The 27337-nt window shown below is 45.3% G+C and overlaps 1 protein-coding gene across 2 annotated transcripts in view; it reads right to left on the reverse strand.

Annotated features, from left to right (window-relative positions):
* Positions 1 to 9155: 9155 nt before the first annotated feature.
* The window catches only part of LOC143960932 (uncharacterized), a 47353-nt gene continuing 29171 nt past the window's right edge, over positions 9156 to 27337 (reverse strand). The window contains exons 2-3 of one of the 2 annotated variants that reach the window (XM_077469963.1): positions 22180 to 22320; positions 9156 to 10863 (exon numbers count right to left, since the gene is read on the reverse strand). In XM_077469963.1, the coding sequence (XP_077326089.1) occupies positions 10658 to 10863; positions 22180 to 22320 (347 nt within the window). In that variant the 3' untranslated portion in view covers positions 9156 to 10657. The remainder of the gene's footprint in view (positions 10864 to 22179; positions 22321 to 27337) is intronic. The other variant, XM_077469965.1, reaches the window with a different exon arrangement.

Below are 27337 nucleotides of genomic sequence, written 5' to 3' on the forward strand. Positions count from 1 at the left end.
ATGCACTCAACTTCTTTGGTCGACCATGGCGAGGCCCGTTTTAAGTGGAACCTGTCCTGTTAAACCGCTGTATGGTCTTGACCACTGTGCTGCAGCTCAGTTTCAGGGTCTTGGCAATCTTCTTATAACCTAGGCCAGTGATGGCGAACCTTGGCACCCCAGATGTTTTGGAACTACATTTCCCATGATGCTCCACTACACTGCAGAGTGCATGAGCATCATGGGGAATGTAGTTCCAAAACATCTGGAGTGCCAAGGTTCGCCATCACAGACCTAGGCCATCTTTATGTAGAGCAACAATTCTTTTTTTCAGATCCTCAGACAGTTCTTTGCCATGAGGTGCCATGTTGAACTTCCAGTGACTGTAAAAGAGAGCGATAACACCAAATTTAACTCACCTGAGACCTTGTAACACTAACGGGTCACATGACACCGAGGAGGGAAATGGCTAATTGGGCCCAATTTGGACATTTTCACTTAGGGGTGTACTCACTTTTGTTGCCAGTGGTTTAGACATTATTGGCAGTATGTTGAGTTATTTTGAGGGGACAGCAAATTTACATTGTTATACAAGCTGTACACTCAATACTTTACATTGTAACAAAGTATAATTTCTTCAGTGTTGTCACATGAAAAGATATAATAAATATTTACAAAAATGTGAGCGGTATACTCACTTTTGTGAGATACTGCATATATATAGACACACACACACATGCTCTTATAAATAAATGTAAAAAACATTTTAAAATGTATTAAAACATGGACAGTGTTAGTAGGGAAGTAAATACTGTCAGTAGTTTTTATTTTTATTATTTTTGTATTATTTTTTACAGTTTTATTTATTTATTATTTATGAAAAAAAAAAAAATAGGAGCCCTGTTGGGGGGCTTCAGTGCAATAGCAGCAGGGGGAATCTATGCCTCACAGGGTGATTTGGGTGTGCCCAGGCACACTGACACACCCCTTGTGCATGCCTATGATAACCTTACTGAGCCTCAAAAGGAATCTGTAGGTATATTGACTGTGCACCCAGCAGGCAAAGAGGCCTAAACACACAGAAGACTTCAAACTGCCTACCAACAATTGTCGTTATGTCTAGGCCGGGTCAGATCAATGTGTTTTATGTCCTTCATGCTCATATAAAATGGTATGTGTCGGTCATATAGAATCCCAGAGAGAACCTCAAATGGGGCCTGCTCACTACAGCCATGTAATGATTGGATTTGTTGTGATCAAAATGAAGAGCCAGAGTTGGAAATCCTATCCCTGTCCCGGTCATCAGAACCAGCTGGTCTATATAACCCATGGGCACTTCAGAAAGCAGAACCTCTCCTCCAATCAGGGGAGGTTCCACACCCAGAATTTTAGCGACCATAGGTTCAAGTCCAGTTCACATACCTCAAAAATTAAGGAGCATGAGATATGGATGTTGTAATTTGTATGGAGCCTGTCCTGAACAAGGTTGGTTGCTCAGCTTTTCTTGGTGTGCTCCCACCAGCAGGATAAACCTCGGTAAAAGGTTTGGGATAGTAATAATAATAAGTACCTTCTGTGTACTAAGCTAATAGTCCTATTACTAGAAAGATTATTTCATTCTGTTACCAGTGTATGCATGCTCAGTCTAAGCTCCTTGTTAATCTGTATGCAATTGCACTGTGTCTGGTGTCAAAGTGTAAGCTGGCAGATCTGCTAGACAATGATGTGTATGTGGGGTGGCTTAGCAGGCCAGTCAGTGGCAGCTATCGTAAGTCATGTGTCTGGTACGTGGGTGTGTGTGGGCAGTGGGAGAAGTGGTTAACAAAAGGATTATAACCTGCTGGGTTCGCACTAGCTGCAGCCACGGCTCACAGCAGGGGTTCCGTGTGTTTGAGATCTCACTGAGCGGGGAGGGGCTTGTCGAGCGCCGCTGGTAGCTATGGAGAGATCGGACGAAAACGGACAGCATCAGATCTCACCTGATCCGATACTCCAGGGACGGAAGGGAACGTATTGCTATCCGTATGATTTTAGTGGATCAGACCAGGTCGGATGTCAGCGGACATGTCACCGCTGACATCAGTCGATCCATAGACTAACATGGAGTTCAGGTCCGCTGACAAAAAAGGGGCCTAAGATCTGTATCTGCTCAGTTATATCCTTTTTTGCTTTGTAAAAGACTTATTGTCTATTTGCTGCACTCCCCCTCTTGTTTTCCTATCTTTTTTTTTTCGGCAATAGTTGAGCTACCTGAAGTAAATGAAGACAACCTGCTGAATCTGTGTCAGTGGAATCTAGACAACCAGGGGCCAGACAAAGAAACCGCTGATCTGTGCCCTGGCTGACTCTGATGAGGTAGAACCAGCCCATGCTTTGGCATCACGACAGTCTACAAAATTCCCCATGACAAGTTTCAAAATATCAACAAATATGGCGATATGGACACTTTCTTACAGGGATTTGAAAAGATTTGTTTCCAGTGGTACCTTCCCAAAGAGGAATGGGCATGGTACCTCACATCAGGGTTACAAGCACCCAGGATGCATTTTTTGAGTCTTCCAGAGGGCCAAGAAGGGAACTATGGGGCCATTAAGTAGGCTTTTGGTAAACAGTATCACCTCTGTCAGGAGTGTCTAGCGCTCCTGCTCCTCATTCCAGCATCTGGCTTTTGGCTATGTTAACCAGAAGTATCTGTTTTCTTTGCTCATCTGCCCTGGTGTGGTGGCCAGGCACTACAGCATTGTGTATAAGTCCTGGGGGCAACCGAGTACCGGTAGGCCTGCTTACCTTATGGGAAAGGGGGCTGCTATAGGTAAAGAACACAGTAGCCAGCTATAATGTCTGACCACCTGTTGGGGTAGATGTGACAATCTCATGCCAGAGGTGTACCGCAAGTGTTTTTGGTACTTGCAGTGAAGTCCTAAGGACAGCTACATGCTTGCAGTTTGTGCACTACTTTCCAGCAGTGGCTGTAGGAACTATGTGTGAGCACATGTGACACCCTGCAGAAGCTTATGATTAAGTACCAGTTCCTATACATATGACCTATTGAGGTCCAGTAGTTTTTACTGGACCGAGATCCCAAGATTGTACAACGAGCAGTGGAAATAGGCAATTCCCATGAGCAGAGGTGGCTCTAGGCTTTATGAGGCCTTAGGCAAAACTTAGACAAGAGGCCCCACTGATGTCCTTCAGCTACGCAGCAGGCCTTCCCAGCTTAAAGTGTGACAGGCAAGTGTGACAGGGCTCTTAATATTGCCTGTGTTGGCTGGCAGCATAGGCCTGAGGGGCAAGTCCAGTCAAGTGGCCCATTGAAGCACTGAATCAGCTCATCCATGCCCACCTGTTTTTTCAAAGCAGCCTCACCAGTGCCCATCCAATGCAGCCTGATCACTGGGGCAGGGTAAATAGGGTGTATGGGGGGGTGGGGTCAGGGGTTAGCTGGGGGTGTCAGGGTCTCTCACCTGGCAGCTCAGCTGGTCCTTGCATAAAACGGTCAGTGGCCAGCCCTGCAGCCTGAGCCAGTCATGCATGCTATGCCCTGCCTCTGCCTGCCTACAAGACTCCGGTCTCCGGGAGCTGTAGTTTCCTCTGCACTTCTCGGGGGCTTGAGCGTGGACTACAACTCCCGGAATGCAACAGTGACCGGCTGGGCCACCAGCCCCACTTCCTACAGAAAAACAAAAATGGCAGCAGGCAGCAGCTGTATTCAACATAAGTTAGGGCGGCCTGTGGGGCAATTGCCACTCTGATTTTGAGTCTACCCCTTCAGCAGCTGCAACTGATAGCACTGAGTTGTTACAGGCTGATAGATTTGATGAAGGAAATCAGGTATTGTACTGACAGAACTTCTGCTGAGGTGGACAGAATAGAAGTGTGGGAAACAGGTCAGAGGGTGGGGGCCCTGGTGCCTATGCCACTGAACAAGCTCCAGGTCACATGGGAGCAGCTTTATGCCAGGCTCAAACATCTGAGTGTGGAACCTTCATTGTAGACGTGTTGGCTGACCCATTGAGGCTCAGCTATGTGTCACCTAGAGATGTAATGAAAATATCGAAGTGGGGAAGTTTAAATGCAGTGTTCAGTATTACAGTGTTTTCTTAATTTAGTGGTCAATAGTTGGAAAATGGTGACAATCTGAATAGACAGCTCTTGAGCCTGAAAATTGAGAAAATGGAGACACCTAGATACTAATAATGTTCTGACATCCTTTTGCCTATAGATAAGGATAAATGAACCATCAGCTTGCTAAGCCTCAACAAGAATCTGTAGGCATGTTGGCTGTAAGCCCAGCAGGCGAAGAGGCCTATAGTATAGACACACAGAAGACTCCAAAACCCCCTACAAACAATTGTCATTATGTCAAAGATAGAGGAAAATGTGTTATTGCTCATAAAATCCAAAATAATAATTGTAGAGATGATATTAATTCCTTCTGATAGTGCACCTTATGGCCTATGTGCTCATTCACATAAAATGGTATGTGTCGGTCAAAGAGAATCCCTGAGGGACCCTTAAACCATTGTATGGGGCCTGCTCACTACAGCCATGTGGTGACTGGATATGCTGAGATCAGATCCAGCCATCAGAACCAGCTGACCCATATAACCCATGGCCACTTCAGAAGGCAGAACCCCTCCTCCCAGCAGGTGAGGTGCCACCCCTAGAGTTATTCAGCCTAAGGTTTGGAGTCCAGTCCGCATCCATATATAAATTGAGGAGCATGAGATCTGGACGGTGTGATCTGTATGCAGCCTGTTCAGATTGCTTCATTTTTCTTGGTGTGCAGGATAAACCTTGGTAAAGTTTATTTCAGTTTTTTTTTTCTCCCTTTTTATTTCAGTGAATAGTCAAATTCTGTATGCCTTTTAGTCTTTGTAATCTTCATCTCTATACTTATTTTACCTTTGGGATACTAAAGTGGCATTAAACCTAAAACCAAACATTTATTTATTTATTATAATTTATTTATAAATTAATAAGTGGCTTCTGTGTTCTAAGACTTATTATCCTAAAGAGATTATTGCATTGTGTTATCAATATACACTATATTACCAAAAGTATTATCAAGCCTGCCGTTACACGTAAATGAACTTTAATGGCATTCCAGTCTTTGTCCGTAGGGTTCAATATTGAATATAGGAGTGTGTCTATGGGAATGTTTGATCATTCTTCCAGAAGCACATTTGTGAGGTCAGGCACTGATGTTGGTTGAGAAGACCTGGCTCGCAGTCTCCGCTCTAATTCATCCCAAAGGTGTTCAATCAGGTTGAGGTCCGGAATCTGTGCAGGCCAGTCAGGTTCCTCCACTCCAAGCTCGCTCATCCATGTCTTTATGGACCTTGCTTTGTGCACTGGTGTGCAGTCATGTTGGAACAGGAAGGGGTCATCCCCAAACTGTTCCCACAAAGTTGTCTTGGTATGCTGACGACTTAAGAGTTCCCTTCACTGGTACTAAGGGGCCAAGCCCAACCCCTAAAGAGCCACCCCACACAATAATCGCCCCTCCACCAAATGATTTGGACCATTGCACAAAGCAAGGTCCATAAATACACAAATAAGCGAGTTTGAATACCTTTGGGATGAATTAGAATGGAGACTGTGAGCCTGGCCTTCTCATCCAAAATCAGTGCCTGACCTCACAAATAGTCTTCTGGGAGAATGGTCAAACATTCCCATAGACACACTCCTAAACCATGTGGACAGCTTTCCCAGAAGAGTTGAAGCTGTTATAGCTGCAAAGGTGGGCCAACTCAATATTGAACTCTACGGAGTAAGACTGGGATGCCATTAAAGTTCATGTGTGTGTAAAGGTAAGTGTCCTAATACCTTTGGTAATATAGTGTATATTGATAACACAATGCAATAATCTCTCTAGGATAATGAGTCTTAGAACACAGAAGCCACTTATTAATTTATAAATGAATTATAATTAATAAATGTTTTCTTTTAGGTTTAATGCCACGTTAGTATCCCAAAGGTGGACAGTGCATAAAATAAGTGTAGAGATGAAGATTACAAAGACAAAAGGGCATACAGAATTTGGCTATTCACTACAAAGGGTGGGCCAACTCAATATTGAACCCTACGGACTAAGACTGGGGTGCCATTAAGGTTCATGTATATGTAAAGGCAGGCGTCCCAATACCTTTGGTAATTTAGTGTATGTATGCTCAGTCCAAGCTTTAATTTTAGTCTGTATGCAACTGCACCATGTGTGGAAAATTAAATGCACATTGAGTGTCTGTGTGTAAGCTAGCAGATCTGCTAGACAGAGATCTGCATGATTGCCCAGCAGACCAGTTAGTGGACAAACTGCTAGATGATGGCAAGCTATCATAAGTCATGTGTGTGGTGTGTGAGTGTGCATGGGCAGTGGGAAAAGTGATTAACACCAGGATTCTAACTTACAGAGTAGTTTGAAGAATCCCATAAGTGTGTGCCAATTGTTAGACTGCTGCCCAACCCTTAGACTGCACCAGATTGCATGTAAGATTTGTATCTGCCTGTGTGTGTGTCCAGCCAGCTAGTTTAGGGAGAAATATCCCTCTAGTGGTGGCCAGAGGTATGGCGGGCTGTGACAACTTGGTCACAGCTGGTTTTTACTTTTTCCATGGCAAATCCTCATTCCCTTCTACATCAAACAAGGTCCTCTCAGTTAGCTAGATTTGTGTTCTACTTACTTGGCATCAATATACAGACTACAGTGTTCATTATCAGTGTATAGAGTTGAGCGAACAGTTCCAGCCAAGCAAAAGTTTGGCCCAAACATCGACTGTTCCCCTGTTTGGCGAAAACTTGAATTTGCGGGCACTCTGCGGGATGTTCGCCCGCAAAGCACCCTACAGTGCACCGCACACTGCATAGTGCATAGCCAGTTGTGAAGTGGGCCAGGAATCCGGCCACTGCGTCCTTAACAACGGATGAGTCATCAGCTGTCAATGGGCTTCCCCGCTGACAGCTGAATGAAAAATAACATTAATAACAATAACATCAGGTCTGGAATGGATTTTAAGGGGAGCCCCATGCTAAAATAAAAAAAAAATTAAAAAAACAGAGCGGGGTCCTCCCTAAAACCCATGGCAGACCCTTATCCAAACATGCAGCCTGGCAGGTCAGGATAGGTGAGAGGATGAGCAAGCGTGCAACTCCAAAAGCACTTTGTTAATATGTTGATGGGGACAAGAGCCTCTTCCCATCAACCCTGGGCGGTGGTAGTGGGGGCCTGCGGGCAAGGGGCTTATCAGAATCTAGATGTCCCCTTTAACATAGGGGCCCCCAGATCCCGGCCCCTCCTATGTGAATGAGTATGGGGTACATAGTACTCCTACTCGCTCACTAAAAACAAATGTCAAAAATAAATAAAGACAGGAGGCAGTCTTTGACAATTCCTTTATTAACAACTTCAGATTTACCCCCTTCCTGACCAGAGCACTTTTTTGCGATATGGCACTGCGTCGGTTTAACTGACAATTGCGCGGTCATGCGACGTGGCACCCAAACAAAATTGACGTCCTTTTTTTCCAAAAAATAGAGCTTTCTTTTGGTGGTATTTGATCACCTCTGTGGTTTTTACTTTTTTGCGCTATAAACAAAAAAAGAGCAACAATTTTGATAAAAACAGCATTTTTTTTTCTTTTTGCTATAATAAATAGCAATAAATAAAAAATATATAAAAAAAACAAATGTCTTTCTCAGTTTAGGCCGATATGTATTCTTCTACATATTTTTGGTAAAAAAAAAAACCGCAATAATTGTATATTGATTGGTTTGCGCAAAAGTTATAGCGTCTACAAAATAGGGGATAGATTTATGGCATTTTTATTATTATTATTATTTTTTATCAGTAATGGCGACGATCTGTGATTTTTTTTTTTTTTTTGTGACTGAGACATTATAGCGGACACATCGGACACTTTTGACACTATTTTGGGACCATTGTCATTTATACAGCGATCAGTGCTATAAAAATGCACTGATTACTGTGTAAATGACACTGGCAGGGAAGGGATTAAACACTAGGGGGATGGGACGGTCACGGCACACACAATGCCGAGATTTATGCCGTGCCATTGTGCCGACCTACATCGTTGTGCGCAGGTCAGAATGTGGTTAAAAAAACAATGTCTCTCCATAGTAGATCCATCGTCAATCATGATGCCCGCCGCACCACCAGACCGCGAAAAAAGGAAAAAAAAATGTCTGCCCGCAACAAAGGCTAACCGTCGAATGCCTGCTCCACCATTTGACAGTTCTTAAATAGGTAAGGGACGGGGCCACCTGGTGACATCTGGGCCACCTGGTGACATCACCTGGGGGTCACCTGTGGTACCACCCCCTTGTTATGTCATCTACCCAGCATGCACCCTCCCATGTTGAGAGCATGTGGCCTGGTATGGTTCAGGAGGCGAGGGCGCTCGCTCGTCCTCCCCCCTTTCCTGACCTGCCGGGCTGCATGCTCGGATAAGGGTCTGGTATGGATTTTAGGGGACCTCACACCATTTTTTGGTGTGGGGTTCACCTTAAAATCCATAACAGACCCTAAAGGGCCTAGTATGGATTGGGGGGGGGACCCCAAGCCATTTTTTAACATTTTTATATTGCTGGAAATGGTATTGTATTGTATTTCCGGCAATTTAAATATTTAAATGTCTTTTTTTTCTTTATATAGGTCAGTCTTGCTGCAGCAGGTTCTATACGCGGTACAGATGCACCACTTTACAGGCAGACTAAGGGCCCCCCAGGCACTATATTCACTGCTCCTGTAAAATTGATCTTATTTATAAAAATGTTTGCATTGATACATGTCCCCCAGGGCAGTACTCGGGCCCCCATACCCTTTTTTATGGCCAATAACTTGTGTATAAGCCTTCAAAATAGGCACTTTGGATTTTTCAAGTTCGGATCCCATAGACCTTAATAGGGTTTGAGTCCGAACTTTTGCAGTGTTCGAAAGTTCTGGTGCGAACCAAACCAGGGGGCGTTCAGCCAAACTCTGTCAGTGTATAGAGACACACTCATTATGATTATACGGAGTACAGTGTTGATTATCAGTGTATAGAGATATTTGCCATCATTATACAGAGCACAGTGTTGATTATCAGTGTATAAATCTGATCTGAATCGTACATTGTAGCACCCATATTACCAGTGTATACAGATACTCAGCAGCAGTATACAGTGTGACATGTTTATTAATTGGATACAGGGATTAGCCATACTCAGCAGGCTTAACCTGTATTTTGGCTATATTTATGGACATAAAAAAATTCATTATAAAATCTCACAACCATTTGCGCCTTTTATGCATGTCATTTTTCTTTACATAGTCTACGTACACAAAAATACTATCCTATATGAATAAAGCACAATTAGTCAGGACACAAGCAACAGCCTAAAATTCTAATGGAGTCTGGAATGACAGAGTATACAACAACTGACTGGTCAGCAATAATTATTTTATCACTCAGCGGGAGGGGGTTACACAATATTATTTTACACAGTAATAAGGAAAATTTGAGAATACGCTTCATTATTTCTTAGTAATGTGGTTGCCCCGTGCACCCAAAAAACAGCAGAACATATCTGTTTACATTTCTTGGAGGAGAGAAATTAAAGGTAACCTGTTATTAGAAGAAATACGGAGGTTGTATATGCTTATCTCCTTAAGAAAATGCTAGTTACCTGGCAGTGCTGGCTGACCTGACTCTCTGTCTTACTTTTTTTTTTTTTTTGAGTCAAAATCCCAGAACAAGTATGGTGACTGGTAAAGTCAGCGTTCTTACTTCCATACTTGTTTTGGGTCAGTAACGTATTGGAAAGCAGGGTGGTCAGCATGTCAACCATGCAACTAGAAGTTCAGAAAATAAGCAATGGTAGATATCAAGAGTGCAAAATCTGTTTCTTTTTTTTTTCTTTTTTTTAATGCTTAATTGAACAAGCTGAAGCTAGTAGCTGATTGACTACCATGTACAGAGGAACCAGATTTTGCACCCTCCAGTTTTAGTAAATCAACCCCCATGTGACTTTCATGAGAGGTTTCCTTGAAACCAGCACACAGTTTCATTGGTTTGGTCATGAAGATGGCATTAGATGTAAAATTGTTTTCTAATAGCTCTTGTTTCTATTACAAAAATAAAGCACCAGCATCAAAAAGAGCTGGCTACTTTAAAATTTTAAAATTATAGGTTTAAGATATAAGAAGAGTAAAGGTCCAATCAGAGATTTGCATGTATCCCCAGTGGAACCTGTGCAGAATGTTGTCAATCACTAGGAGATGTATTGTGTTCATGGCCTGTCTAAGCTGCTGATGTCAACAAGTGTGAGGTCCTCTGGTTCTGTGTTGTTGCTGAGATTGGTAGTAAGATAGGAAAACATGCAAGTATAGAGCCCTCTAGTTAGACCATCATGTACATCTATTTTAGAAATGTGGACTGAAGTATTTTTATACACACTCTAAGGAGGCATATTTATATATAATAGGTATGTATAAAACTTTAAGCAACAGGATCATGTTTAAATTGGATCCTTGGTGTGAGTTGTTTATTTTAAATGTACATGAATACTCAGCGTATTTGTGTAGTGTTGCATATGTACTAGGGGTTGAGTATGTGCCATGTCCAGAGATTCATTTTAGGACATATTATCAAGGTAATACAGGCAGAATCTACACATTCATTCACAGGGGTCTGAGGACCAGTAGTGCTGTGAAAATCAAGAAAGGGGGCAGCACTGGGCAGCTGGCAGAGTTCTTCAGGCCCGCACTGTTCCCTTTGGGTGGGCCATTGCAGTCATCTGAGAAGCAGCATTCAATAGTAGCCCCATTTCCATTCTGACGAGCCTGATCACAGAATGTCTTGTAGGAGCAGGACTTTATGACGCTGTCTAAAAAAAACAAAAACAAAAACATTATTATATTAAATAATTATTCTGAAACTTTGTAATTAACAGTTACATTTTGCATCCATATTATTGGTTGTAAAGGCAGCAGGGGAACCCTTTGGAGGAGAATCTAGCCCCTTTTCATGTTAAACACAGCTGCCCTAGGTCTGTGCTCCCCCTCTTGTGAAGCTGCCGGCTCTTGGTAAGATCCCGGAAACCAGTGTCCATCTCCATGGCAAGACTCCCGGGGGCCATATAATACCCTTGTGAATGGCATTTGTGCAGACTGTGCATCTGCACGAGGGACCTTTTGGAGTTAGGGGCTTATTGCAATAGAAGTGGGTCTGGCAAGTACTGGGATCCCCTCTATCTCACCCAGACCCTGGGTACTTGCTCTCTCCTAGGGCAGCTGAAGAGCTGGAGATATTCGTCTTTGCCCTGTCCATGCTTCTGGTTTGCTAGTATCCAAGTGGACTGAGGCTGTGCAATGAACATCTCCTAACTCCTCCCATACTTAACTGACCAGCCCCTTTTTTGTGTGATGTCAGTACCTGGAAGTATAGGGGGAGTTGGCTGTTTGATTCCATTTGCGTTATTATGAATTATAAGAGGCTTCAGGACATCATTACTCATCTCTAGCAACAACTTATCTGTCTGGATATCTCTATACAGTATTTGTACTTGGGCAGCAGTTAAATAGGGAACCCAAAAAATGTTCACTTAAAGCGGAGGTCCACCCTAAAACGGACCTTCCGCTCATCGGAATCCTCCCCCCCTCCGGCGCCACAATTGGCACCTTTCAGGGGGGAGGGGGGTGCAGTTACCTGGATAATCCAGGTAACTGCACCCACTTCCGGGATAGCTCTCTGCGGAAAGGGGCGTAGATTACGCCCCTTTCCGCAAGTGCCCGCCCCCTTCCGCAAGTGCCCCGCTGCCTGCTGGGAAACACACAGATCCCAGAGGCAGCGGGGACCGTCCTTATTGCGCAGCGCGACTCGCGCATGCGCAGTAGGGAACCGGGAAATGAAGCCGAAAGGCTCCATTTCCTGATTCCCATACCCAAGATGGCGGCGGCAGCACCCGAGTGACGATCTAGAGATCAGCTTCGGGTGCCGACATCGCGGGCGCGCTGGACAGGTAAGTGTCACTATTTTAAAAGTCAGCAGCTGCAGTATTTGTAGCTGCTGGCTTTTAAAAAAAAAAAAAAAAAACGCGGAGTCCCAGTGGACTCCCGCTTTAAAGAGGCTATTCTGGTGACTTTGTTCTCTGCTGATTGTCCCTGCAAGCTTTTCCTAGGTATAGCTTCCCAGTCCTTGCTATGTTCCACCACTCTCTGACCTTTATTCTTTCACATCACTTGCTTCAAAGAGGCAATGGAGAAGACACTCTCTAACTATATCTTCAACTCATGATACATTAGTATTAGTGCGATCAAAGGGAAGAATGTTCCTTACACTTGTGGTCATCGGGAAGAATTACATCCTTACAGATAGCTAAAAAGATCACTGCTGTGAGTGGAAACTGAGAGGCAGAAATTGCTCCTTTCTCAGGTAACCCCTAGCAACCTCCGGAGGAACCCTAGGATTTTATGAAAACCTGGTTCAATATTGAGTTAGCCCACCCTGCAGCTATAACAGCTTCAACTCTTCTGGGAAGACTGTCCACAAGGTTTAGGAGTGTGTCTATGGGAATGCTTGGCCATTCTTCCAGAAGCGCATTTGTGAGGTCAGGTACTGATGTGCACAAGAAGGCCTGACTCGCAGTCTCGGCTGTAATTCATCCCAAAGGTATTCTATTGGGTTGAGGTCAGGACTCTGTGCAGGCCAGTCAAGCTCCTCCACCCCAAACTTGCTCATCCAAGTCTTTATTAACCTTGCTTTGTGCACTGATCCAAATTATTTGGTGGAGGGGGGATTATGGTGTGGGGTTGTATTGCAGGGGTTGGGCTTGACCCCTTAGTTCCAGTGAAGGGAACTCTTAAGGCAAATTTACACTGTTATACAAGCTGTACACTCACTACTTTACATTGTAGCAAAGTATAATTTCTTCAGTGTTGTCACATGAAAAGATATAATAAAATATTTACAAAAATGTGGAGGGATGTACTCACTTTTGTGAGATACTGTATATATGTACACAGTCTTGTGTATATATGTATGATGTGTATGTGCGTGTGTATATATGTATATATACACACACACACACACACACACACACACACACACACACACACACACACACACACACACACACACACACACATATGTCGGAAATGTTCTTACTGATCTAAGGAAGGGCACAAACCAGCCTGAAACGTAATCCTTGTCTGAACAGATGATTGTAACTATTTTGTCTTCAATGACTCTACTTGCTTTGTAATCTTTATCTAAAGATTTGATGGAATAAAGAAACACATTTTTATGTGCAGCACCTTTTGCAACTTTATTCTTATATATACAAGGTCGGTGGGAGGACCTGTTTGCTGGTACTAAATTGGAAGCTGTGTGTGGTTCTCCCTCATACTCCAACATATATATACTCATATATACTCTGTATCCAGTGTAGCCTATATCTACTGTGCATTCTGTTGTGTACTGGTTCTAATACACTTCAGGCAGTATACGCAGTATCTGATACAGTGTGTACAGTTTCTACTACACTTCTGGTGGTGTACACAGTATAAAATACAGTGCAGCCGTAGTACACTTTCTCTACTACTTTTCTGGTGGTGTACACATTATCTAATACAGTGTGTACAATTTCTACTAAACTTATGGTGGTGTACACAGTATATAATGCAGTGCAGCTGTAGCACAGTTACTAATACTTTTCTGGCGATGTACACAGTATCTAATACAGTGTGTACAGTTTCTACTACACTTCTGGTGGTGTACACAGTACACAATACAGTGCACCCATAGTACAGTTTCTACCACTTTTCTGGTGGTGTACACAGTATCTAATATAGTGTGTACAGCTTCTACTACACTTCTGGTGGTGTATACAGTACAGAATACAGTGCAGCCATAGTACAGTTGCTAATACAGTGCAGGCGGTGTACACAGTATCTAATACAGTGTGTACAGTTTCTACTACACTTCTGGTGTTGTACACAGTACACAATACAGTGCAGCCGTAGTACAGTTTCTACTACTTTTCTGGTGGTGTACCCAGTATTTAATACAGTGTGTATAGTTTCTACTACACTTCTGTGGTGTACACAGAATACAGTACAGGCAGCTGTAGTACAGTTGCTAATACAGTGTAGGCGGTGTACACAGTATCTAATACAGAGTGTACAATTTCTACTACACTTCTGGTGGTGTGAACAGTATCTAATACAGAGTAGCGTGGTGTTGCAAAACAAAATGGGCGGCTGCTACTGTGCCTGTGTGTTATCATCATGAGTAATGTCACAGACCGTCGGACTGACAGAGGAGGGGGGGGGAGTCGTCATGATGATAACACACAGGCACAGCAGCCGCCCCCTCCCCCCCCCCTCCATTCTCTGTCAGTCTGACGGTCTGTGACATTACTCATGATGATAACACACAGGCACAGCAGCAGCCATTCCCCCCCCCCCCGTCAGTCCTCTGTGACATGATGACACCTTTTATTTGATAGCACAGCACCCCTGGCCCCGCCCCCACACTCTCCTGGAATGGAGGATGGATGGAGGATGGATGCAGCATGCATCATCATGGGATACAGCAGGGAGACGTCGGCGTTGCGCTTGAAGGCCGCTCTCTGGGCTTGGGGTCAGGTGCGCGCAGCCTGGGCTAGCTGGAACAGGAAGAGAAGAGGCACCACACCACACGAGGCAGGTACACAGGCTGGCAAATACAGTTGGTGCCAGCAACAGGTTACTGGTGTGACCGTGAGGTAAGTAAAAAACTGTTGCTTTCTCTCTATTAGGCCCCTTTCACACTGGGGCGGTTTTCAGGCGCTACAGCGCTAAAAATAGCGCCTGTATAGTGCCTGAAAAAACCGGCCCCTTTCACTCCAGTGTGAAAGCCGGAGGGTTTTCACATTGGAGCGGTGCGCTAGCAGGACGGTGAAAAAAGTCCTGCTAGCCGCATATTTGGAGCATATTTGGAGCGGTGAAACCGCTCCTACCTATTGAAATGGGGCAGCACGGCTATACCGCCGGCAAAGCGCCACTGCAGCGGCGCTTTGCAGGCGGTTTTAACCCTTTTTCGGCCGCTAGCAGGGGTTAAATGCAGACCGCCACTAAAACAACAGTAAATCGCTGCTAAAAATAGCAGCGCTTTGCCGCCGATGCCCGCACCGGGGCCTTAATGAGAATGTGAAAGGGGCCTTAATGAGAATAACATTATGTGAATGTGATGACCATGAAATTTAATTTTAAAATGTGAGTGTATATATATCTATTATGTTGACTGATCTGCCAAATGTCCCCCCAAGTCTGTAATTTATGGGCGCTGGTGAGGTGGAATTGTTGAGCACTGGTGAAGCGGTATTCTGGGGGTGGAGTCAGGGGCGGAGCCAATGGGGGGGCGGCAAAATGAGGTTTCGCCTAGGGTGCCAAAAATCCTTGCACCAGCCCTGCCTGCACTCACTAAGACTAACTATGATGGCTTACAGTGTTCTGGTACCACCAACACCTAAGGCCCAATTTTCTACAGAGTATATAGTGCAGTCCATATAGTATATATACTGCTGTTCAGGGTATATAGTGCCTGGGGGCCTCCCACACCATTTTTTTTTAATTTGGGTGCGGGGTTCCCCTAATATCCATACCAGACCCGAAGGGTAAGTGTCATATAATGGGCCAGTATGTGATGCATACTAGCCCATTATGCTTTTAATTTGCAGGCCTTGCAGGGAGCAAAAGAGGAAGTAAAACCCATTGGGGTTTACTTCCTCTTTAAGACTCAAAGCATAAATAGCATAGCATATATAAACTGTACACACACATGGGAAGTAGCAGCCACGGTGTCACCAGCACACAGCACCATGCCTTCCTTCTTCCCAATCCGATTCCCAACCCCCCCCTCCGAGTCCCGCCAGCAGCTCCTTTGGCTTCAGTGATGAGTGCCACTGCCTCCTCCTTGTTCCCTCCCTCCCCATTACATCACCACCCCCAATCCGCTGGGTCAGAGTAGACTCTCTCTCTATGGTGCAATCTCTCCCGCCAGCAGACTCCCCCCCCCTCCATAAGAAGATCCCCCCAATTTGCCGATCATCAGACAGCTGCAGAAGCAGAACCCTCTCTCCTACCGCCAGCAGCAAACCCCTGCCCCCCTTCTTCCCTGCTCCAGCACTCTACGGGGCCAATGTCCTGCAGCAGCCGCCAAGGTCACACTGCACTGTCTGTGATTCTGTGTGCTCTCTCTCCCACCCAGGTCCCAGCCGTCAGCCGATGCCAGAGAGAGTGAATGGAACTGGTGACCTACCAACCAGGGATGCTTTTGCATTAGAGAGCATGGTGTTAGTCTCCGCCCCCTAACAGGTTTTCACACGCATCTTTGCAGCGGCTCCTGGAAGGTAAGGGGGATTTGTCTCGCTCTATGGAGGTCTCTATGGGGGCTACTGACACCGTCCACTGCCCTACTGACAACTTCCATTGCTCTACTGACACCATCCACTGCCCTACTAACACCGTCTTCTGCCCTACTGACGCCATCCACTGCCCTACTGACGCCATCCACTGCCCTACTGACGCCATCCACTGCCCTACTGACATCGTCCACTGCCCTACTGACACCGTCCACTGCCCTACTGACACTGTCCACTGCCCTACTGACACCATCATCTGCCCTACTGGCACTGTCCACTGCCCTACTGGTTGACAGTGTCCACTTTTAAGGTAGACTAGTTTCATATTTTAACTGATATTTCTTTTATTAATCGATTCATATTTTATGGGCACACGAATGCTTTAGTTTTATTTAACCATGCCCAGTTAATGCAATTTGGCCACAGCCACTGTACACCATAGCGCACCTCATCACTACTCTCTTTGGGTAACCCAAAAGGTATCACCAGGTATTTTACAATCCTATAGCATGTACTAAAAAAAAATTGCTGTGCGCTGTGAAAATGTTCAGGTTTGGCTTGAAGAAAAGGTGGCACTACACCCAGTATATGCTATTCTATTTATGCTTTGAGTCTTAAGTATCTGAGAGCATAAGAGTTCCTTATCTTGGGAATTCAACCACTTTCCTTTGAAAGCGTCTGATAACTGGAGTGATTTCAACATTCACCACTTCTGGCACGTCTTTGCCTAGGTGTGTCCTGTGTAATGAGTGAAGTTATCTGCAAGGTCAGCTGGAGGTTTTCAAAGCTGCCCAGTGTAGCACTACCCCCGCAGGGGCTGCTGGTAACTGGCTGCCCTGTTCCTGCACAGCCTAGCAACATGAATTTTCCACTTGCATCCGAAATCTGCTTTTGGGCTTGTTTTTGTGGTTATTAGGGATGACAACTTGGATGGGGTAGAGAGGTTATGGGACGCTCAACTTGGCTGAAACAGCAGATGGGAACAACTTCCTTCCTACGTACAGAGAAAAGATCCCGGACTCTTCTCATTTCTGGACACAATCAGTCTTTATAGATCAGTTAGCAAAAGTCCCTTGCGCATCGGGACCTCATAGTGTCCTTTGGAAAATGGCACAAAATGTTGCAAGACCGCATGCAGGCGTATCTCATCTGTAGAACTGCTGCCAGCTCCACTGCCTGCAGGTACTGCAAGCCCTCCTGGCTGCTCTGAAGGTCTCCCAGGACAATGGCCAAATTGGTTGAACACAGCTATGTCATTCGAAAGCTTGCTACATGTGGCAGTCTCTCCCCTTGTGAATCCCTGGGTGTGCTGATATACTCACTCTGTCCTCCTTGCTCCCTGCTGCTCTTAGGTAAGATTCCCTCTCAAGCCGGATGCTAAAAGTATTCTTCCCAGCCAGCCCAAGCATAGCCTGGAGGTAAACGCCCCCCAGACCTAGGGGACTCCTCAGCCACCAACAGCCTCCTCAGCACTCCCATCTTTCACCCTACTCCTTGCTGGCATGGCTCCACCATATTTAAGGGCTGACCTAGCCACCCAACCAGGACATTCTGCCTGGGGATTGGCCAAGTTCCTGCCTGAGTATTGTCTTATTTCCCTCAAATATGCAAATCAGAACTTCCTGGCCTCTGCCCACTAACTTCCAGAGGCTTTCACAAGCTTCTAGATCCAGGGGGAGGTACCAGAGACCTGCATCTGTATTGCCATCCAGCCTTAACTGCAGTGACCCAACCCAGTCAGAGACCTGCATCTGTAGAGCCATCCAGCCTGAACTGCAGTGACCCAACCAAGTCAGAGACCTGCATCTGTAGAGCCATCCAGCCTGAACTGCAGTGACCCAACCAAGTCAGAGACCTGCATCTGTAGAGCCATCCAGCCTGAACTGCAGTGACCCAACCAAGTCAGAGACCTGCATCTGTAGAGCCATCCAGCCTGAACTGCAGTGACCCAACCAAGTCAGAGACCTGCATCTGTAGAGCCATCCAGCCTGAACTGCAGTGACCAAACCCAGTTACAGACTCACATAATGTACCATGAGTCATAAGCTTACATTTACCTATATTAACACTAGTAGTGCACTAGACTGTGCTACACCAGTAACTGTGGGAGCTCAGAGAACACAAAGGAGTCTCAAGTCTCTGCAGCTGAGATAAAATTTCTGCCATCAAATTTTTATGTCTCTACCTCAAATTCTGCAGCAAAGTATCCCCAAGTGACTGCAGTATCCTGACACTTCTTCACTGTGACCACCAATGGGTGACCACTTCTCTAGTGACCACTAATATAAAAGAGGTGCTTCACCATTACCCCCCATTGTAAGGGAGGGACTTCTCCATTGACTACTTATGTAAGGCTAGCACTTCTCCATTGACCACTAATATAGTCAATGCATCTCACCTACTACTTTTTTCACTAATATAGTGGGGGTACTTCTCCGCTGACCAATAATGTATGGGGTACTTCACCACTAACAACCATTTAGAGGGCAGACACACTTCACCCATGACCACCTATAAAAGGGGGCCTCCTCCACTGACCACAAATGTAAGGGGACACTTCTCCACTGACCACGGGTAATAGTGGCACTTCTCTATTGACCACTAATGTAATTGGACACTTTTGCATTGACCAGGGGCATGCTTCATTGATCACCAATGTGATGGAGGCACTTTTTCACCAAACATCAATGTAAGGGAACACTTTGCCAATGAAAATTTAAAGGGGTACTTCACCACTAATTACCAATTACAGGGGAACACTTCACCAACAACTACCAATGTAAGGGAACACTTCTCCAATGACCACCAATGTAAGGGGTCTTTATATTATTCATAAATAATAGTGGCCTACCTGAACACTGAGGCAGTCCTATTAAATAGTGGAAAAGTTGTTGGAAGGACTTAGCCTTGAAGTCAGGGAAATGTAGGTCCCAGTAGCAATGGACAACTAAATCGGGAGGGTGATGGAAGACTTTACAAATGAAGCTCGGTGAGCAGAACTGACAGGGTAGGAGTAACAGCAAAGGCCTGACTGTGTACAATTCTGCTTTTTCTCATCTTTGAGCAAAGGATTCAGAGACAGTTTACAGGCATGGCTGCAGGACTGACTGCTGTCACACAGAGCAGCTAGTGTTAAGCAGCTCTTTATCCACTATGGGGTGAAATGAGGACATGGAGTGCTAGTAAATCTCTGATTCCTGCCACTACAATTCAACCAGCCTAAATTGCTGGTGTGAATATGACCTAAGTCTCTTTGGGGACTGCATCTCCTACAATCCTCCACATTTCTTTTAGGAGTCACTAGCAGTCCATGTCCTCATTTTGCCCCATAGAGGATGGAGAGCGGCCAGCCCCTTTCCCTTCAATGACAGATCACCAGCGGCTGCAGCTCTTTGTGGCTCCCCACTGCTAGAAATTACCTGCAGTGATTGCTGCTGGTTGCACTTTGTGTGCATCCAGCAGCAATCGCAGCAGGTAATCACTTGCTTTGTGGACAGCAGCAAATAGCTGTGGCTGCCGGCGTCTTGTCATTATAGTGAACATGGCTGACGGTCTTGCCGAGCCGCTCAGAGCCACAGCTAGTGTGAATGTAGCCTTAGTATGCGCTACAACTTTGTTTTAAACTTCAACTGCCAGTGGCACTGAGGAAGAGGAGGAGGCGTGGCAGTTTTGGTTATGGGCTGAGGAAAGGAAGAAGACACATTCTGCGGGCAGATCAAGGCTGAAAACAGACTGCTACACCAGAGAGAGAGAGAGAGAGCGCAAGAGAGAGAGAGCAAGAGAGAGAGAGAGAGAGAGAGAGGCAGCCATTCCAGAATATCAAGCGATAGTATCAGGGGATGCACAGAACTTGCAGTATTGGATGATGCTCTGAATGTTGGCTGAGCCCGATGCTTGATTGGGGAGCCAGATGAGAGGCTATTGGCTGACCCTGCACTACACCTTTCTAAAGTGGGACAGCGTTGTCTGCAAGAACTGCAGTAACTATGCTTGCATTAGTCTTAAAGGGACATTACAGTGCTCCATCAGTTGGGCCCCAACGAGCTGGCCAGCAATAAGAATAGACTACCATACTACGGACTGCTTAACTGTTATTGTGGTATACACATATTTCCCCTAGCTAGGGATGCCCAGTACAGGTCTCAGAAAGGGTTGTGCTTTATGGCAATTAATGTTTCTACAGTATATTGCTATTATAGTGTCAGTGTAGCAGGATACAGTATTTCTTTCATTGCTTAGTTATTGCAGTAGATGGTATTTCTCTTGTTTGACTGTTGTAATATATCTCTTTTGAGGTGTAACCATTGCAGCATTATTCTCTTTCCGCTGATCCATTACGGTATATTTTTTCTTCTGTGTATACAATATATGTTTTCTATTGCTTCATCAGTTGCTGTGTCATTTTTGGTGTCTATGCACCTTGAGCCTTTTGGGTGTATATACAGGTACCTGTAATAAGCATTCCTCACCCAGTCATGGACGTAGGAACAGGGGGCCCAACAAATTAAGCAGCTCCTTCAGGGGTAAGCACTACACAAAGTATAATAGGGAGTACGGATTCACTTTAATGAACTCTACAGGTAGCATCTGCACACCGTACTTAAAGTGTGCTATCTGAAATGTCTTTAGGGCACTTTCACGCTGAGGCTCTGAGGCGTCTGCGGTAAAGCGCTGCTATTTTTAGCGGCGCTTTACTGTCGTTTAATCAGCGCTTTTCGCCCGCTAGTGGGGTGCTTTTAACCCCTGCCAGTGGCAGAAAAAGGGTTAAAAGCTGGCGCTTCGGCGGCGCTGCCCATTGATTTCAATGGGCAGGGACGCTTTAGGAACGATGTATATACCGCTCCTAAAGCTCCTCAAAGATGCTGCTTGCAGGACTTTTTTTAGCGTCCTCTCAGCGCACCACTGCAGTGTGAAAGCCCTCAGGTTTTCACACTGGAGTGACAGGAGAGACGCTTTACAGGTGCTATTTTTTAGCGGTATCACGCCTGTAAAGCGACTCGGTGTGAAAGTAGCCGTATTGTTACATTTTACAATCTGAACTGCCTAGTACATACTACACTACTTTATAATCTGCTTGTGCAAAATCTCCTTTATATTTTCCAACTACTAAATTGTGCAAAGGCCTTCTTGTCCAATCCATGTATCCAATCAAGTAGGCCTTGCAGTATATAATTGTTGAAAGATCTAAAAGGAGATTGTACAACATGTAAGTACTTTTTAAGACTGATGTGAATGTACAATGTACTGTGTTTTCCCAAAAGTAAGACCTACCATTATTTTCCAGGAGGGCTGCAATATAAGCCCTACCCCGAAAATAATCCCTAGTTTAAAATGCTTGTAAAAGCCTATAATCCACTCTATAACAATAGTATATAGTGTACAAAGTGTGTGTTTCTGTAATATAATTGCGGGAAAGAGAGCTCCGGCGGGTCAAAGAAGCGCAGATCGACGCTATAACTAAGGTATTTGGCACAATTATATTACAGAAACACACGTATTGTACATTATATACTACGGTAATAGACTGGATTATAGGATTTTACAAGCATTTTAGCTCAGTTCACACTGGGGATTCCTGTTAGGCAGGGAGAGAGTGGGGGAGATAAGACAGCACATTACATGGTAAGACCTACCCCGAAAATAAGCCCTACTGTGTCTTTAGTTGCCAAAATTAATATAAGACCCGGGCTTATTTTCGGGGAAACACGTGTTATGTAAAGTGCTGCGTAAATTGACCGCACTATATAAGTACCTGAAATAAAATAAAATAAATAAAAGACAGAAATAATTGCGACTTACTTGGTGCGAGGATGGTGGAGCAGACCTCTGCGTACTGTGGACACACGTGGTTACCCTGCTTGTAGCACTCTTCTTCATTGGACGCCACACAGCTGTAACATCGCAGCGCTTTACCTTTACAGAAAGAACAAGGGAAGACAACTATTTTAAACAATGCAGCATCTTTCCACTTTGGAGTCTTTGCACTGGTCATATACACCACCCAATATAATACCAGACAAAACTGACAGAGAAACTCTCAAAAGCTTTAAGGAAGAAAATAAATCCCAGAAGGAGCTGAGGAGCAGGGAAAGAGCCGAGACAAGCTCTTTCCCTGCCTGCACTCCTAGAGGTTGTCAGAATATAAGGACCTACTAGAGCCGATAGTGGAATAATTCATTTCTTTGTATGGGGTGACAAAAAAAGCTTTAGCCATACTTCTCTTTTAAAGCCCCTTTCACAGTGATCAATTTTGACATTTGCATGGTCATTAAATCCTGTTATCTGCGAGAATTGCGTTAACAATTTTATCTCCTGGTGCTCGCCACGCTGTTTATGTTTTTATTTGTTGCTCTCTACAATAACGATTTTGGCATCCTTCCTGATGTGTGCAGCCATTCATCCATTTTTCCCAGTTGCTTTCTACATTCTAAAAAAAAACGCACCAAAGACACACCTCCCAATTGAAATGCATCTTATGTGTGGTGCTTTTGTGATGTCAGGGGCTGTGCTTGAGGCCCCCTGTGTCAAGAAGATCGACCACCGCATATGCAGAGCAGACAAGGACACAGCCACCTCTACTCTATGGACCCTCCGATCCAATCCACCCAAACAGAAGGGGAAGGATCCCCTTCTGTTTTTTTAAGTGGATTGGATTGGAGATAGGTGGGTGTAAACGGACGCAAGTCCGTTTTACATCTGCCGCCCTATAGAGGTGAATGGTGCGTCCTATTGGGTCCACCTGAGAAACAGACAGGCAGACCCGATCGGACCGATTGTGTGAAAGGGGCCTAATGCAGTTTACCTCAACTGACCTCAATCTTCACTTCTTCCTCAGGATTCCTGCAGGTATCATTTGCTGCTGCTGTCCGCCAGGCGGTATGGCTGGTGGCTGGGGCTGGTACTGCTGCTGGGTTCTATTAGTGGGTTCTGCTGGTGGGTACTGCTTGCTGGTACTACTGGCGGATACTGCTGGCTGGTACTGCTGGTGGGTGTTGCTGGCTGGTTCCTGACCCACCAACACAGAGCATCAGTGTGAGAGGAGCCGGAGCTAGAAGAAAAATGCGGCTGCAGTAGAAAGCAGAGCAGATGCTTCCTGTATCGCTCTTGTCACGGGTGGAGTACATTTGGTATCACTCTGCCTGTGTCAGGCTCCGTTCTTCACACTGATGCTCGGGGATGGCGGGTCAACAACCCATGATCCGGGCTTGCCAAACTGCCATCCCAGAGCAGGAGGTGGCGAACCACATCAGAAGGTGCTGCAGGCCACATCAAAAGTGAGTGACAACTAGACGTGTACTCGTGCGCATTCGCATAAGCGTGTGTGAATACTTGGAGCTCATTTGCCAATTTAAAGTGGCTCCAGAGAGCAGAGGATTGCTGAGTGGTCGTCAGCTTCTACCGTTTGTGACCTGATCCTGTACTCCCTGCTTGTCTTCATCCTGCTTGTTCCTGATATCCAGCTGTTGATTTTGGCTTGTGAACTGACCCTACTTTTTGCCTGCTGTTTTGGTACCTTCTCTGCTCACCCGATATCAACCCCAGCCTGGCTCCGATTCTGCTTTGGTTCCTGATTCTGCACCTCAGCTGCCCGCTCGATACCAACTCTTACCTGCCTGACCACACGAGATCCTGCATCCACCTGCTTGCTGCCTACTGTTATGTACCTGCTACAGTGCCTCCGAATTTGCCAGAATATCCTACATTGGCCTGCTAACCAGCCTGTTTGCTGCCCACAGTTCTGCACCTGATGCTGCTTCTGCACATCAGCCAGCTCATCTGTCTGCCTGCTGTTTCGGCATCTGCTGCAAGGTTCTATCAGCCAGGATCTCCTACAAGGCACCCGTGCCACTTTGTGCACTCATGAGCATATTAACAATAAGGCAAACAAAGCATTTGTCTTGGGTGGCATTTTTCAGGGGGACAGTGCCACCCAGTGGCATTGCTATAGGGGGTTATTATTACAATTCAGCAATTATTAGGGCCAAAGTGTATACATTAATAAATGAAAACCAAACAGCCTCAAAATGGAAAAGCCAAGATACTACGAGTCGATAAGGAATTGTTATCAGTATAGCAAACTGTTAAAAAAAAATACTAGAGCAGATTTCCTGCAGGCTATACCACCCTAAGTCAATGTAAGCATATGTCAAATTGACAAAATTCTTATACAAAAGAAACAAAAAGGCTTTGAGTGCCAGTATAAAGCCACAAAGCGGAGACAGAATACGGAGAGAAGAAAAAGAAGAGAGGGGAGAGAGGAGGAAGTATAAAAGAAGAGAGTAAGCCTAGTACACACAACCAGAAAATCGGACCGAAAATACCACTTTCGCAGCAATGTGATAGTTCGTACACAGCTTTTGAGAGCAAATCATGACAGGTGATGCAAAATTATCAGAAGGGACAAACACGAAAAGTTTTCTTGTACGATACCAGAATGAATATTTTTCATTTAATCATTACAGTTTTCGTCTATAAAAAAAAAAAATCGAGTGACCAAGACTGCGCATGCTCGGAATCGGAAGAAAATATTGCAATAAAATACAACACATTACATGACTTCTGAAGTTGTATTCTGTCGTATGAGAATTTTCATAACTTTAGTAACCTCTTAATTTTTGATATGAGACTAGCATGCAAAAAAAAAAAAGAACATTGGTCCAATATTCTCATTGTGTGCACGAGGCTTTAGTGCATAAGGGACAAAACTTAAAAGGAGAAAGGGGAAACATTCTCCCCAAGGATCACAGATCCCCATATCCCTCTGAATTATCACATATCCTTCATTATCAGGAAGAAGCGTCCTGAGGTGGGCTAAATACATGAAGCCCCCTATTGTGAGAGCAATCCCGTGTTTGCTGGCTTTTCTGCCACTTTATATTCCCAGGAAATGATGAGGAAACATAGTAGAGATTACAAAAGAAGACTATTCCCGAGATTAACATGGAGGATGCGATTGCTGACTGCAAATTCTAGCTGCCTGGATGTCATGCCTGGACAGTATGTGGTTTCCTTATATACTGTACATACTTATGACTCCAAATGTCTTGAACTCAGTGGGTCGGTGTAAAGCCAGGCAGCTGGCATCTTCAGAAAGTGGTCAGAAATGGCATCCTCTCAGAATGATGTACTTTCAGGTCCTGTACATTTAAATATACATTTTTGGAAATTTGATATACTGTTGTGCAGGGCCGGTGCTACCACTAGGCGGACTAGGCAACCGCCTAGGGCGCACTGCCCCCTAGGGCGCCCAGCCGCTGGTTATTGTACTCATGCACAGTGCACTGTCCCTGCCATGTCAAGCTGCGCCCCCACCAACCCCCCCCCCCGCCCCCCCTCCGTTCCGCTGATGTAAACACACATTACATTCCACACAGACATCCCCCCTCTCTGCTCTGCAGCGAGCCAGCCAGTAAACCCCTGGGCGCTCTCTGTGTGTGTCAGTTTCACTGTGTCAGGCAGCAGTAGTGCCCTCCACCCCCCTCCCCCTCCGCTCTCCGCTCTCTGCTCTCTCTGTCTGTCATTCTCAGTCTGTCATGTGACGTCATGACTCATATCGCCGAGGCCACTCTCCAGACTCCAGCAGCACAATTCCCCCGGTCCCGCCCCCCCATGCGCTCCTGGAACGGAGTATGGATCATGGATGGATGGAGGATGCAAGCATCATGGTATGCATGGCTGCGTGGCGCCTGGCGGCAGCTCTCCGGGCTTTGGTACAGGTGCAGCCTGGGCTGGCTGTAACAGGAAGAGGCACCACAGGACACAGAACAGAAGCAGCAGGTACACCGTACACAGACAACACAGCAGAGTTTGTGCCAGTGAGAAACAGGTGTCACTGGTGGAATAAGTAAAAACTGTTGCTTTCTCTCTTAATGAGATTGTATATGAAATGTCATTTTAAAATGTGTGTGAGTGTATATGTATTATATATTGACTGATCTGCTAAAATATCCCCCCCCCCTCCGAGTCTGTATTTTATGGGCACTGCTGAGTCTCTATTGGATCATGGGCGCTGGTGACATGGTATTTGATGGGCGCTGGTGAAGCGGCATTGATGGGCGCAGATCCATCTGTATTTGGTGGGCGCTGGTGAGTCTATATTTGATGGGCGCTGGTGACATGGTATTTGACGGGTGCTGGTGAAGTGGCATTGATGGGCGCTGGTGAGTCTGTATTTGATGTGTGCTGGTGAAGTGGCATTGATGGGCGCTGGTGAGTCTGTATTTGGTGGGCGCTGGTGAAGCGGCATTGGTGGGTGCTGGTGAGTCTGTATTTCCTTAGCGCTGGTGATATGGTATTTGGCGGACGCTGGTGAAGCGGCATTGATGGGCGCTGGTGAGTCTGTATTTGATGGACGCTGGTAAAGTGGCATTGATGGGTGCTGGTGAGTCTGTATTTGATGGGCGCAAAAATTCATTTTGAATTATTTGATCCAAAACCTGGTTTGGGGGCAAAACTGTAAAATGTAGCTGGTCTAGCAAAGTGTTGCATGCAAAATTGTAGCGGTCATTAAAAAGGTGGGGATTACATGCGCAGGGCAAAGGGGGTGGAGTCAGGGGTGGAGCCAAGGGGGCGGCAAAATTAGGTTTCGCCTAGGGTGTCAAAAATCCTTGCACCAGCCCTGCTGTTGTGTAGAGATCAAAGCAGTCATTTTGGGGAAATTGATTTTGAAGTTGGCTCATTTTGCTGGTTAGATGAAATTTACCTGGAATAAAAATGATACTCTGTTTGCATTTATATAGGGTGGGGTGTGGGGGAGTTGGGGTCGGAAGGGGATGGGTGAAAGTACCGTGGACATAAGTTTCTGAAGATAAGGGGATAATGAAAACTGATAACAGCTTTAAGAACTGCTTACTTAAAGTGGACTAAAAGGCAATGTCAGCTTATTATATCAGGCCTCAAATCATTGCATAATAGCACCAAAAACCCACATCTGAGCGGAAACCAGCAAAAAGATAAG

Source organism: Lithobates pipiens, unplaced genomic scaffold (assembly GCF_037356315.1).
Source record: "Lithobates pipiens isolate NorthernLeopardFrog02 unplaced genomic scaffold, aLitPip1_a1.2 Scaffold_8, whole genome shotgun sequence".
In the NCBI taxonomy this organism is placed as follows: Eukaryota; Metazoa; Chordata; class Amphibia; order Anura; family Ranidae; genus Lithobates; species Lithobates pipiens.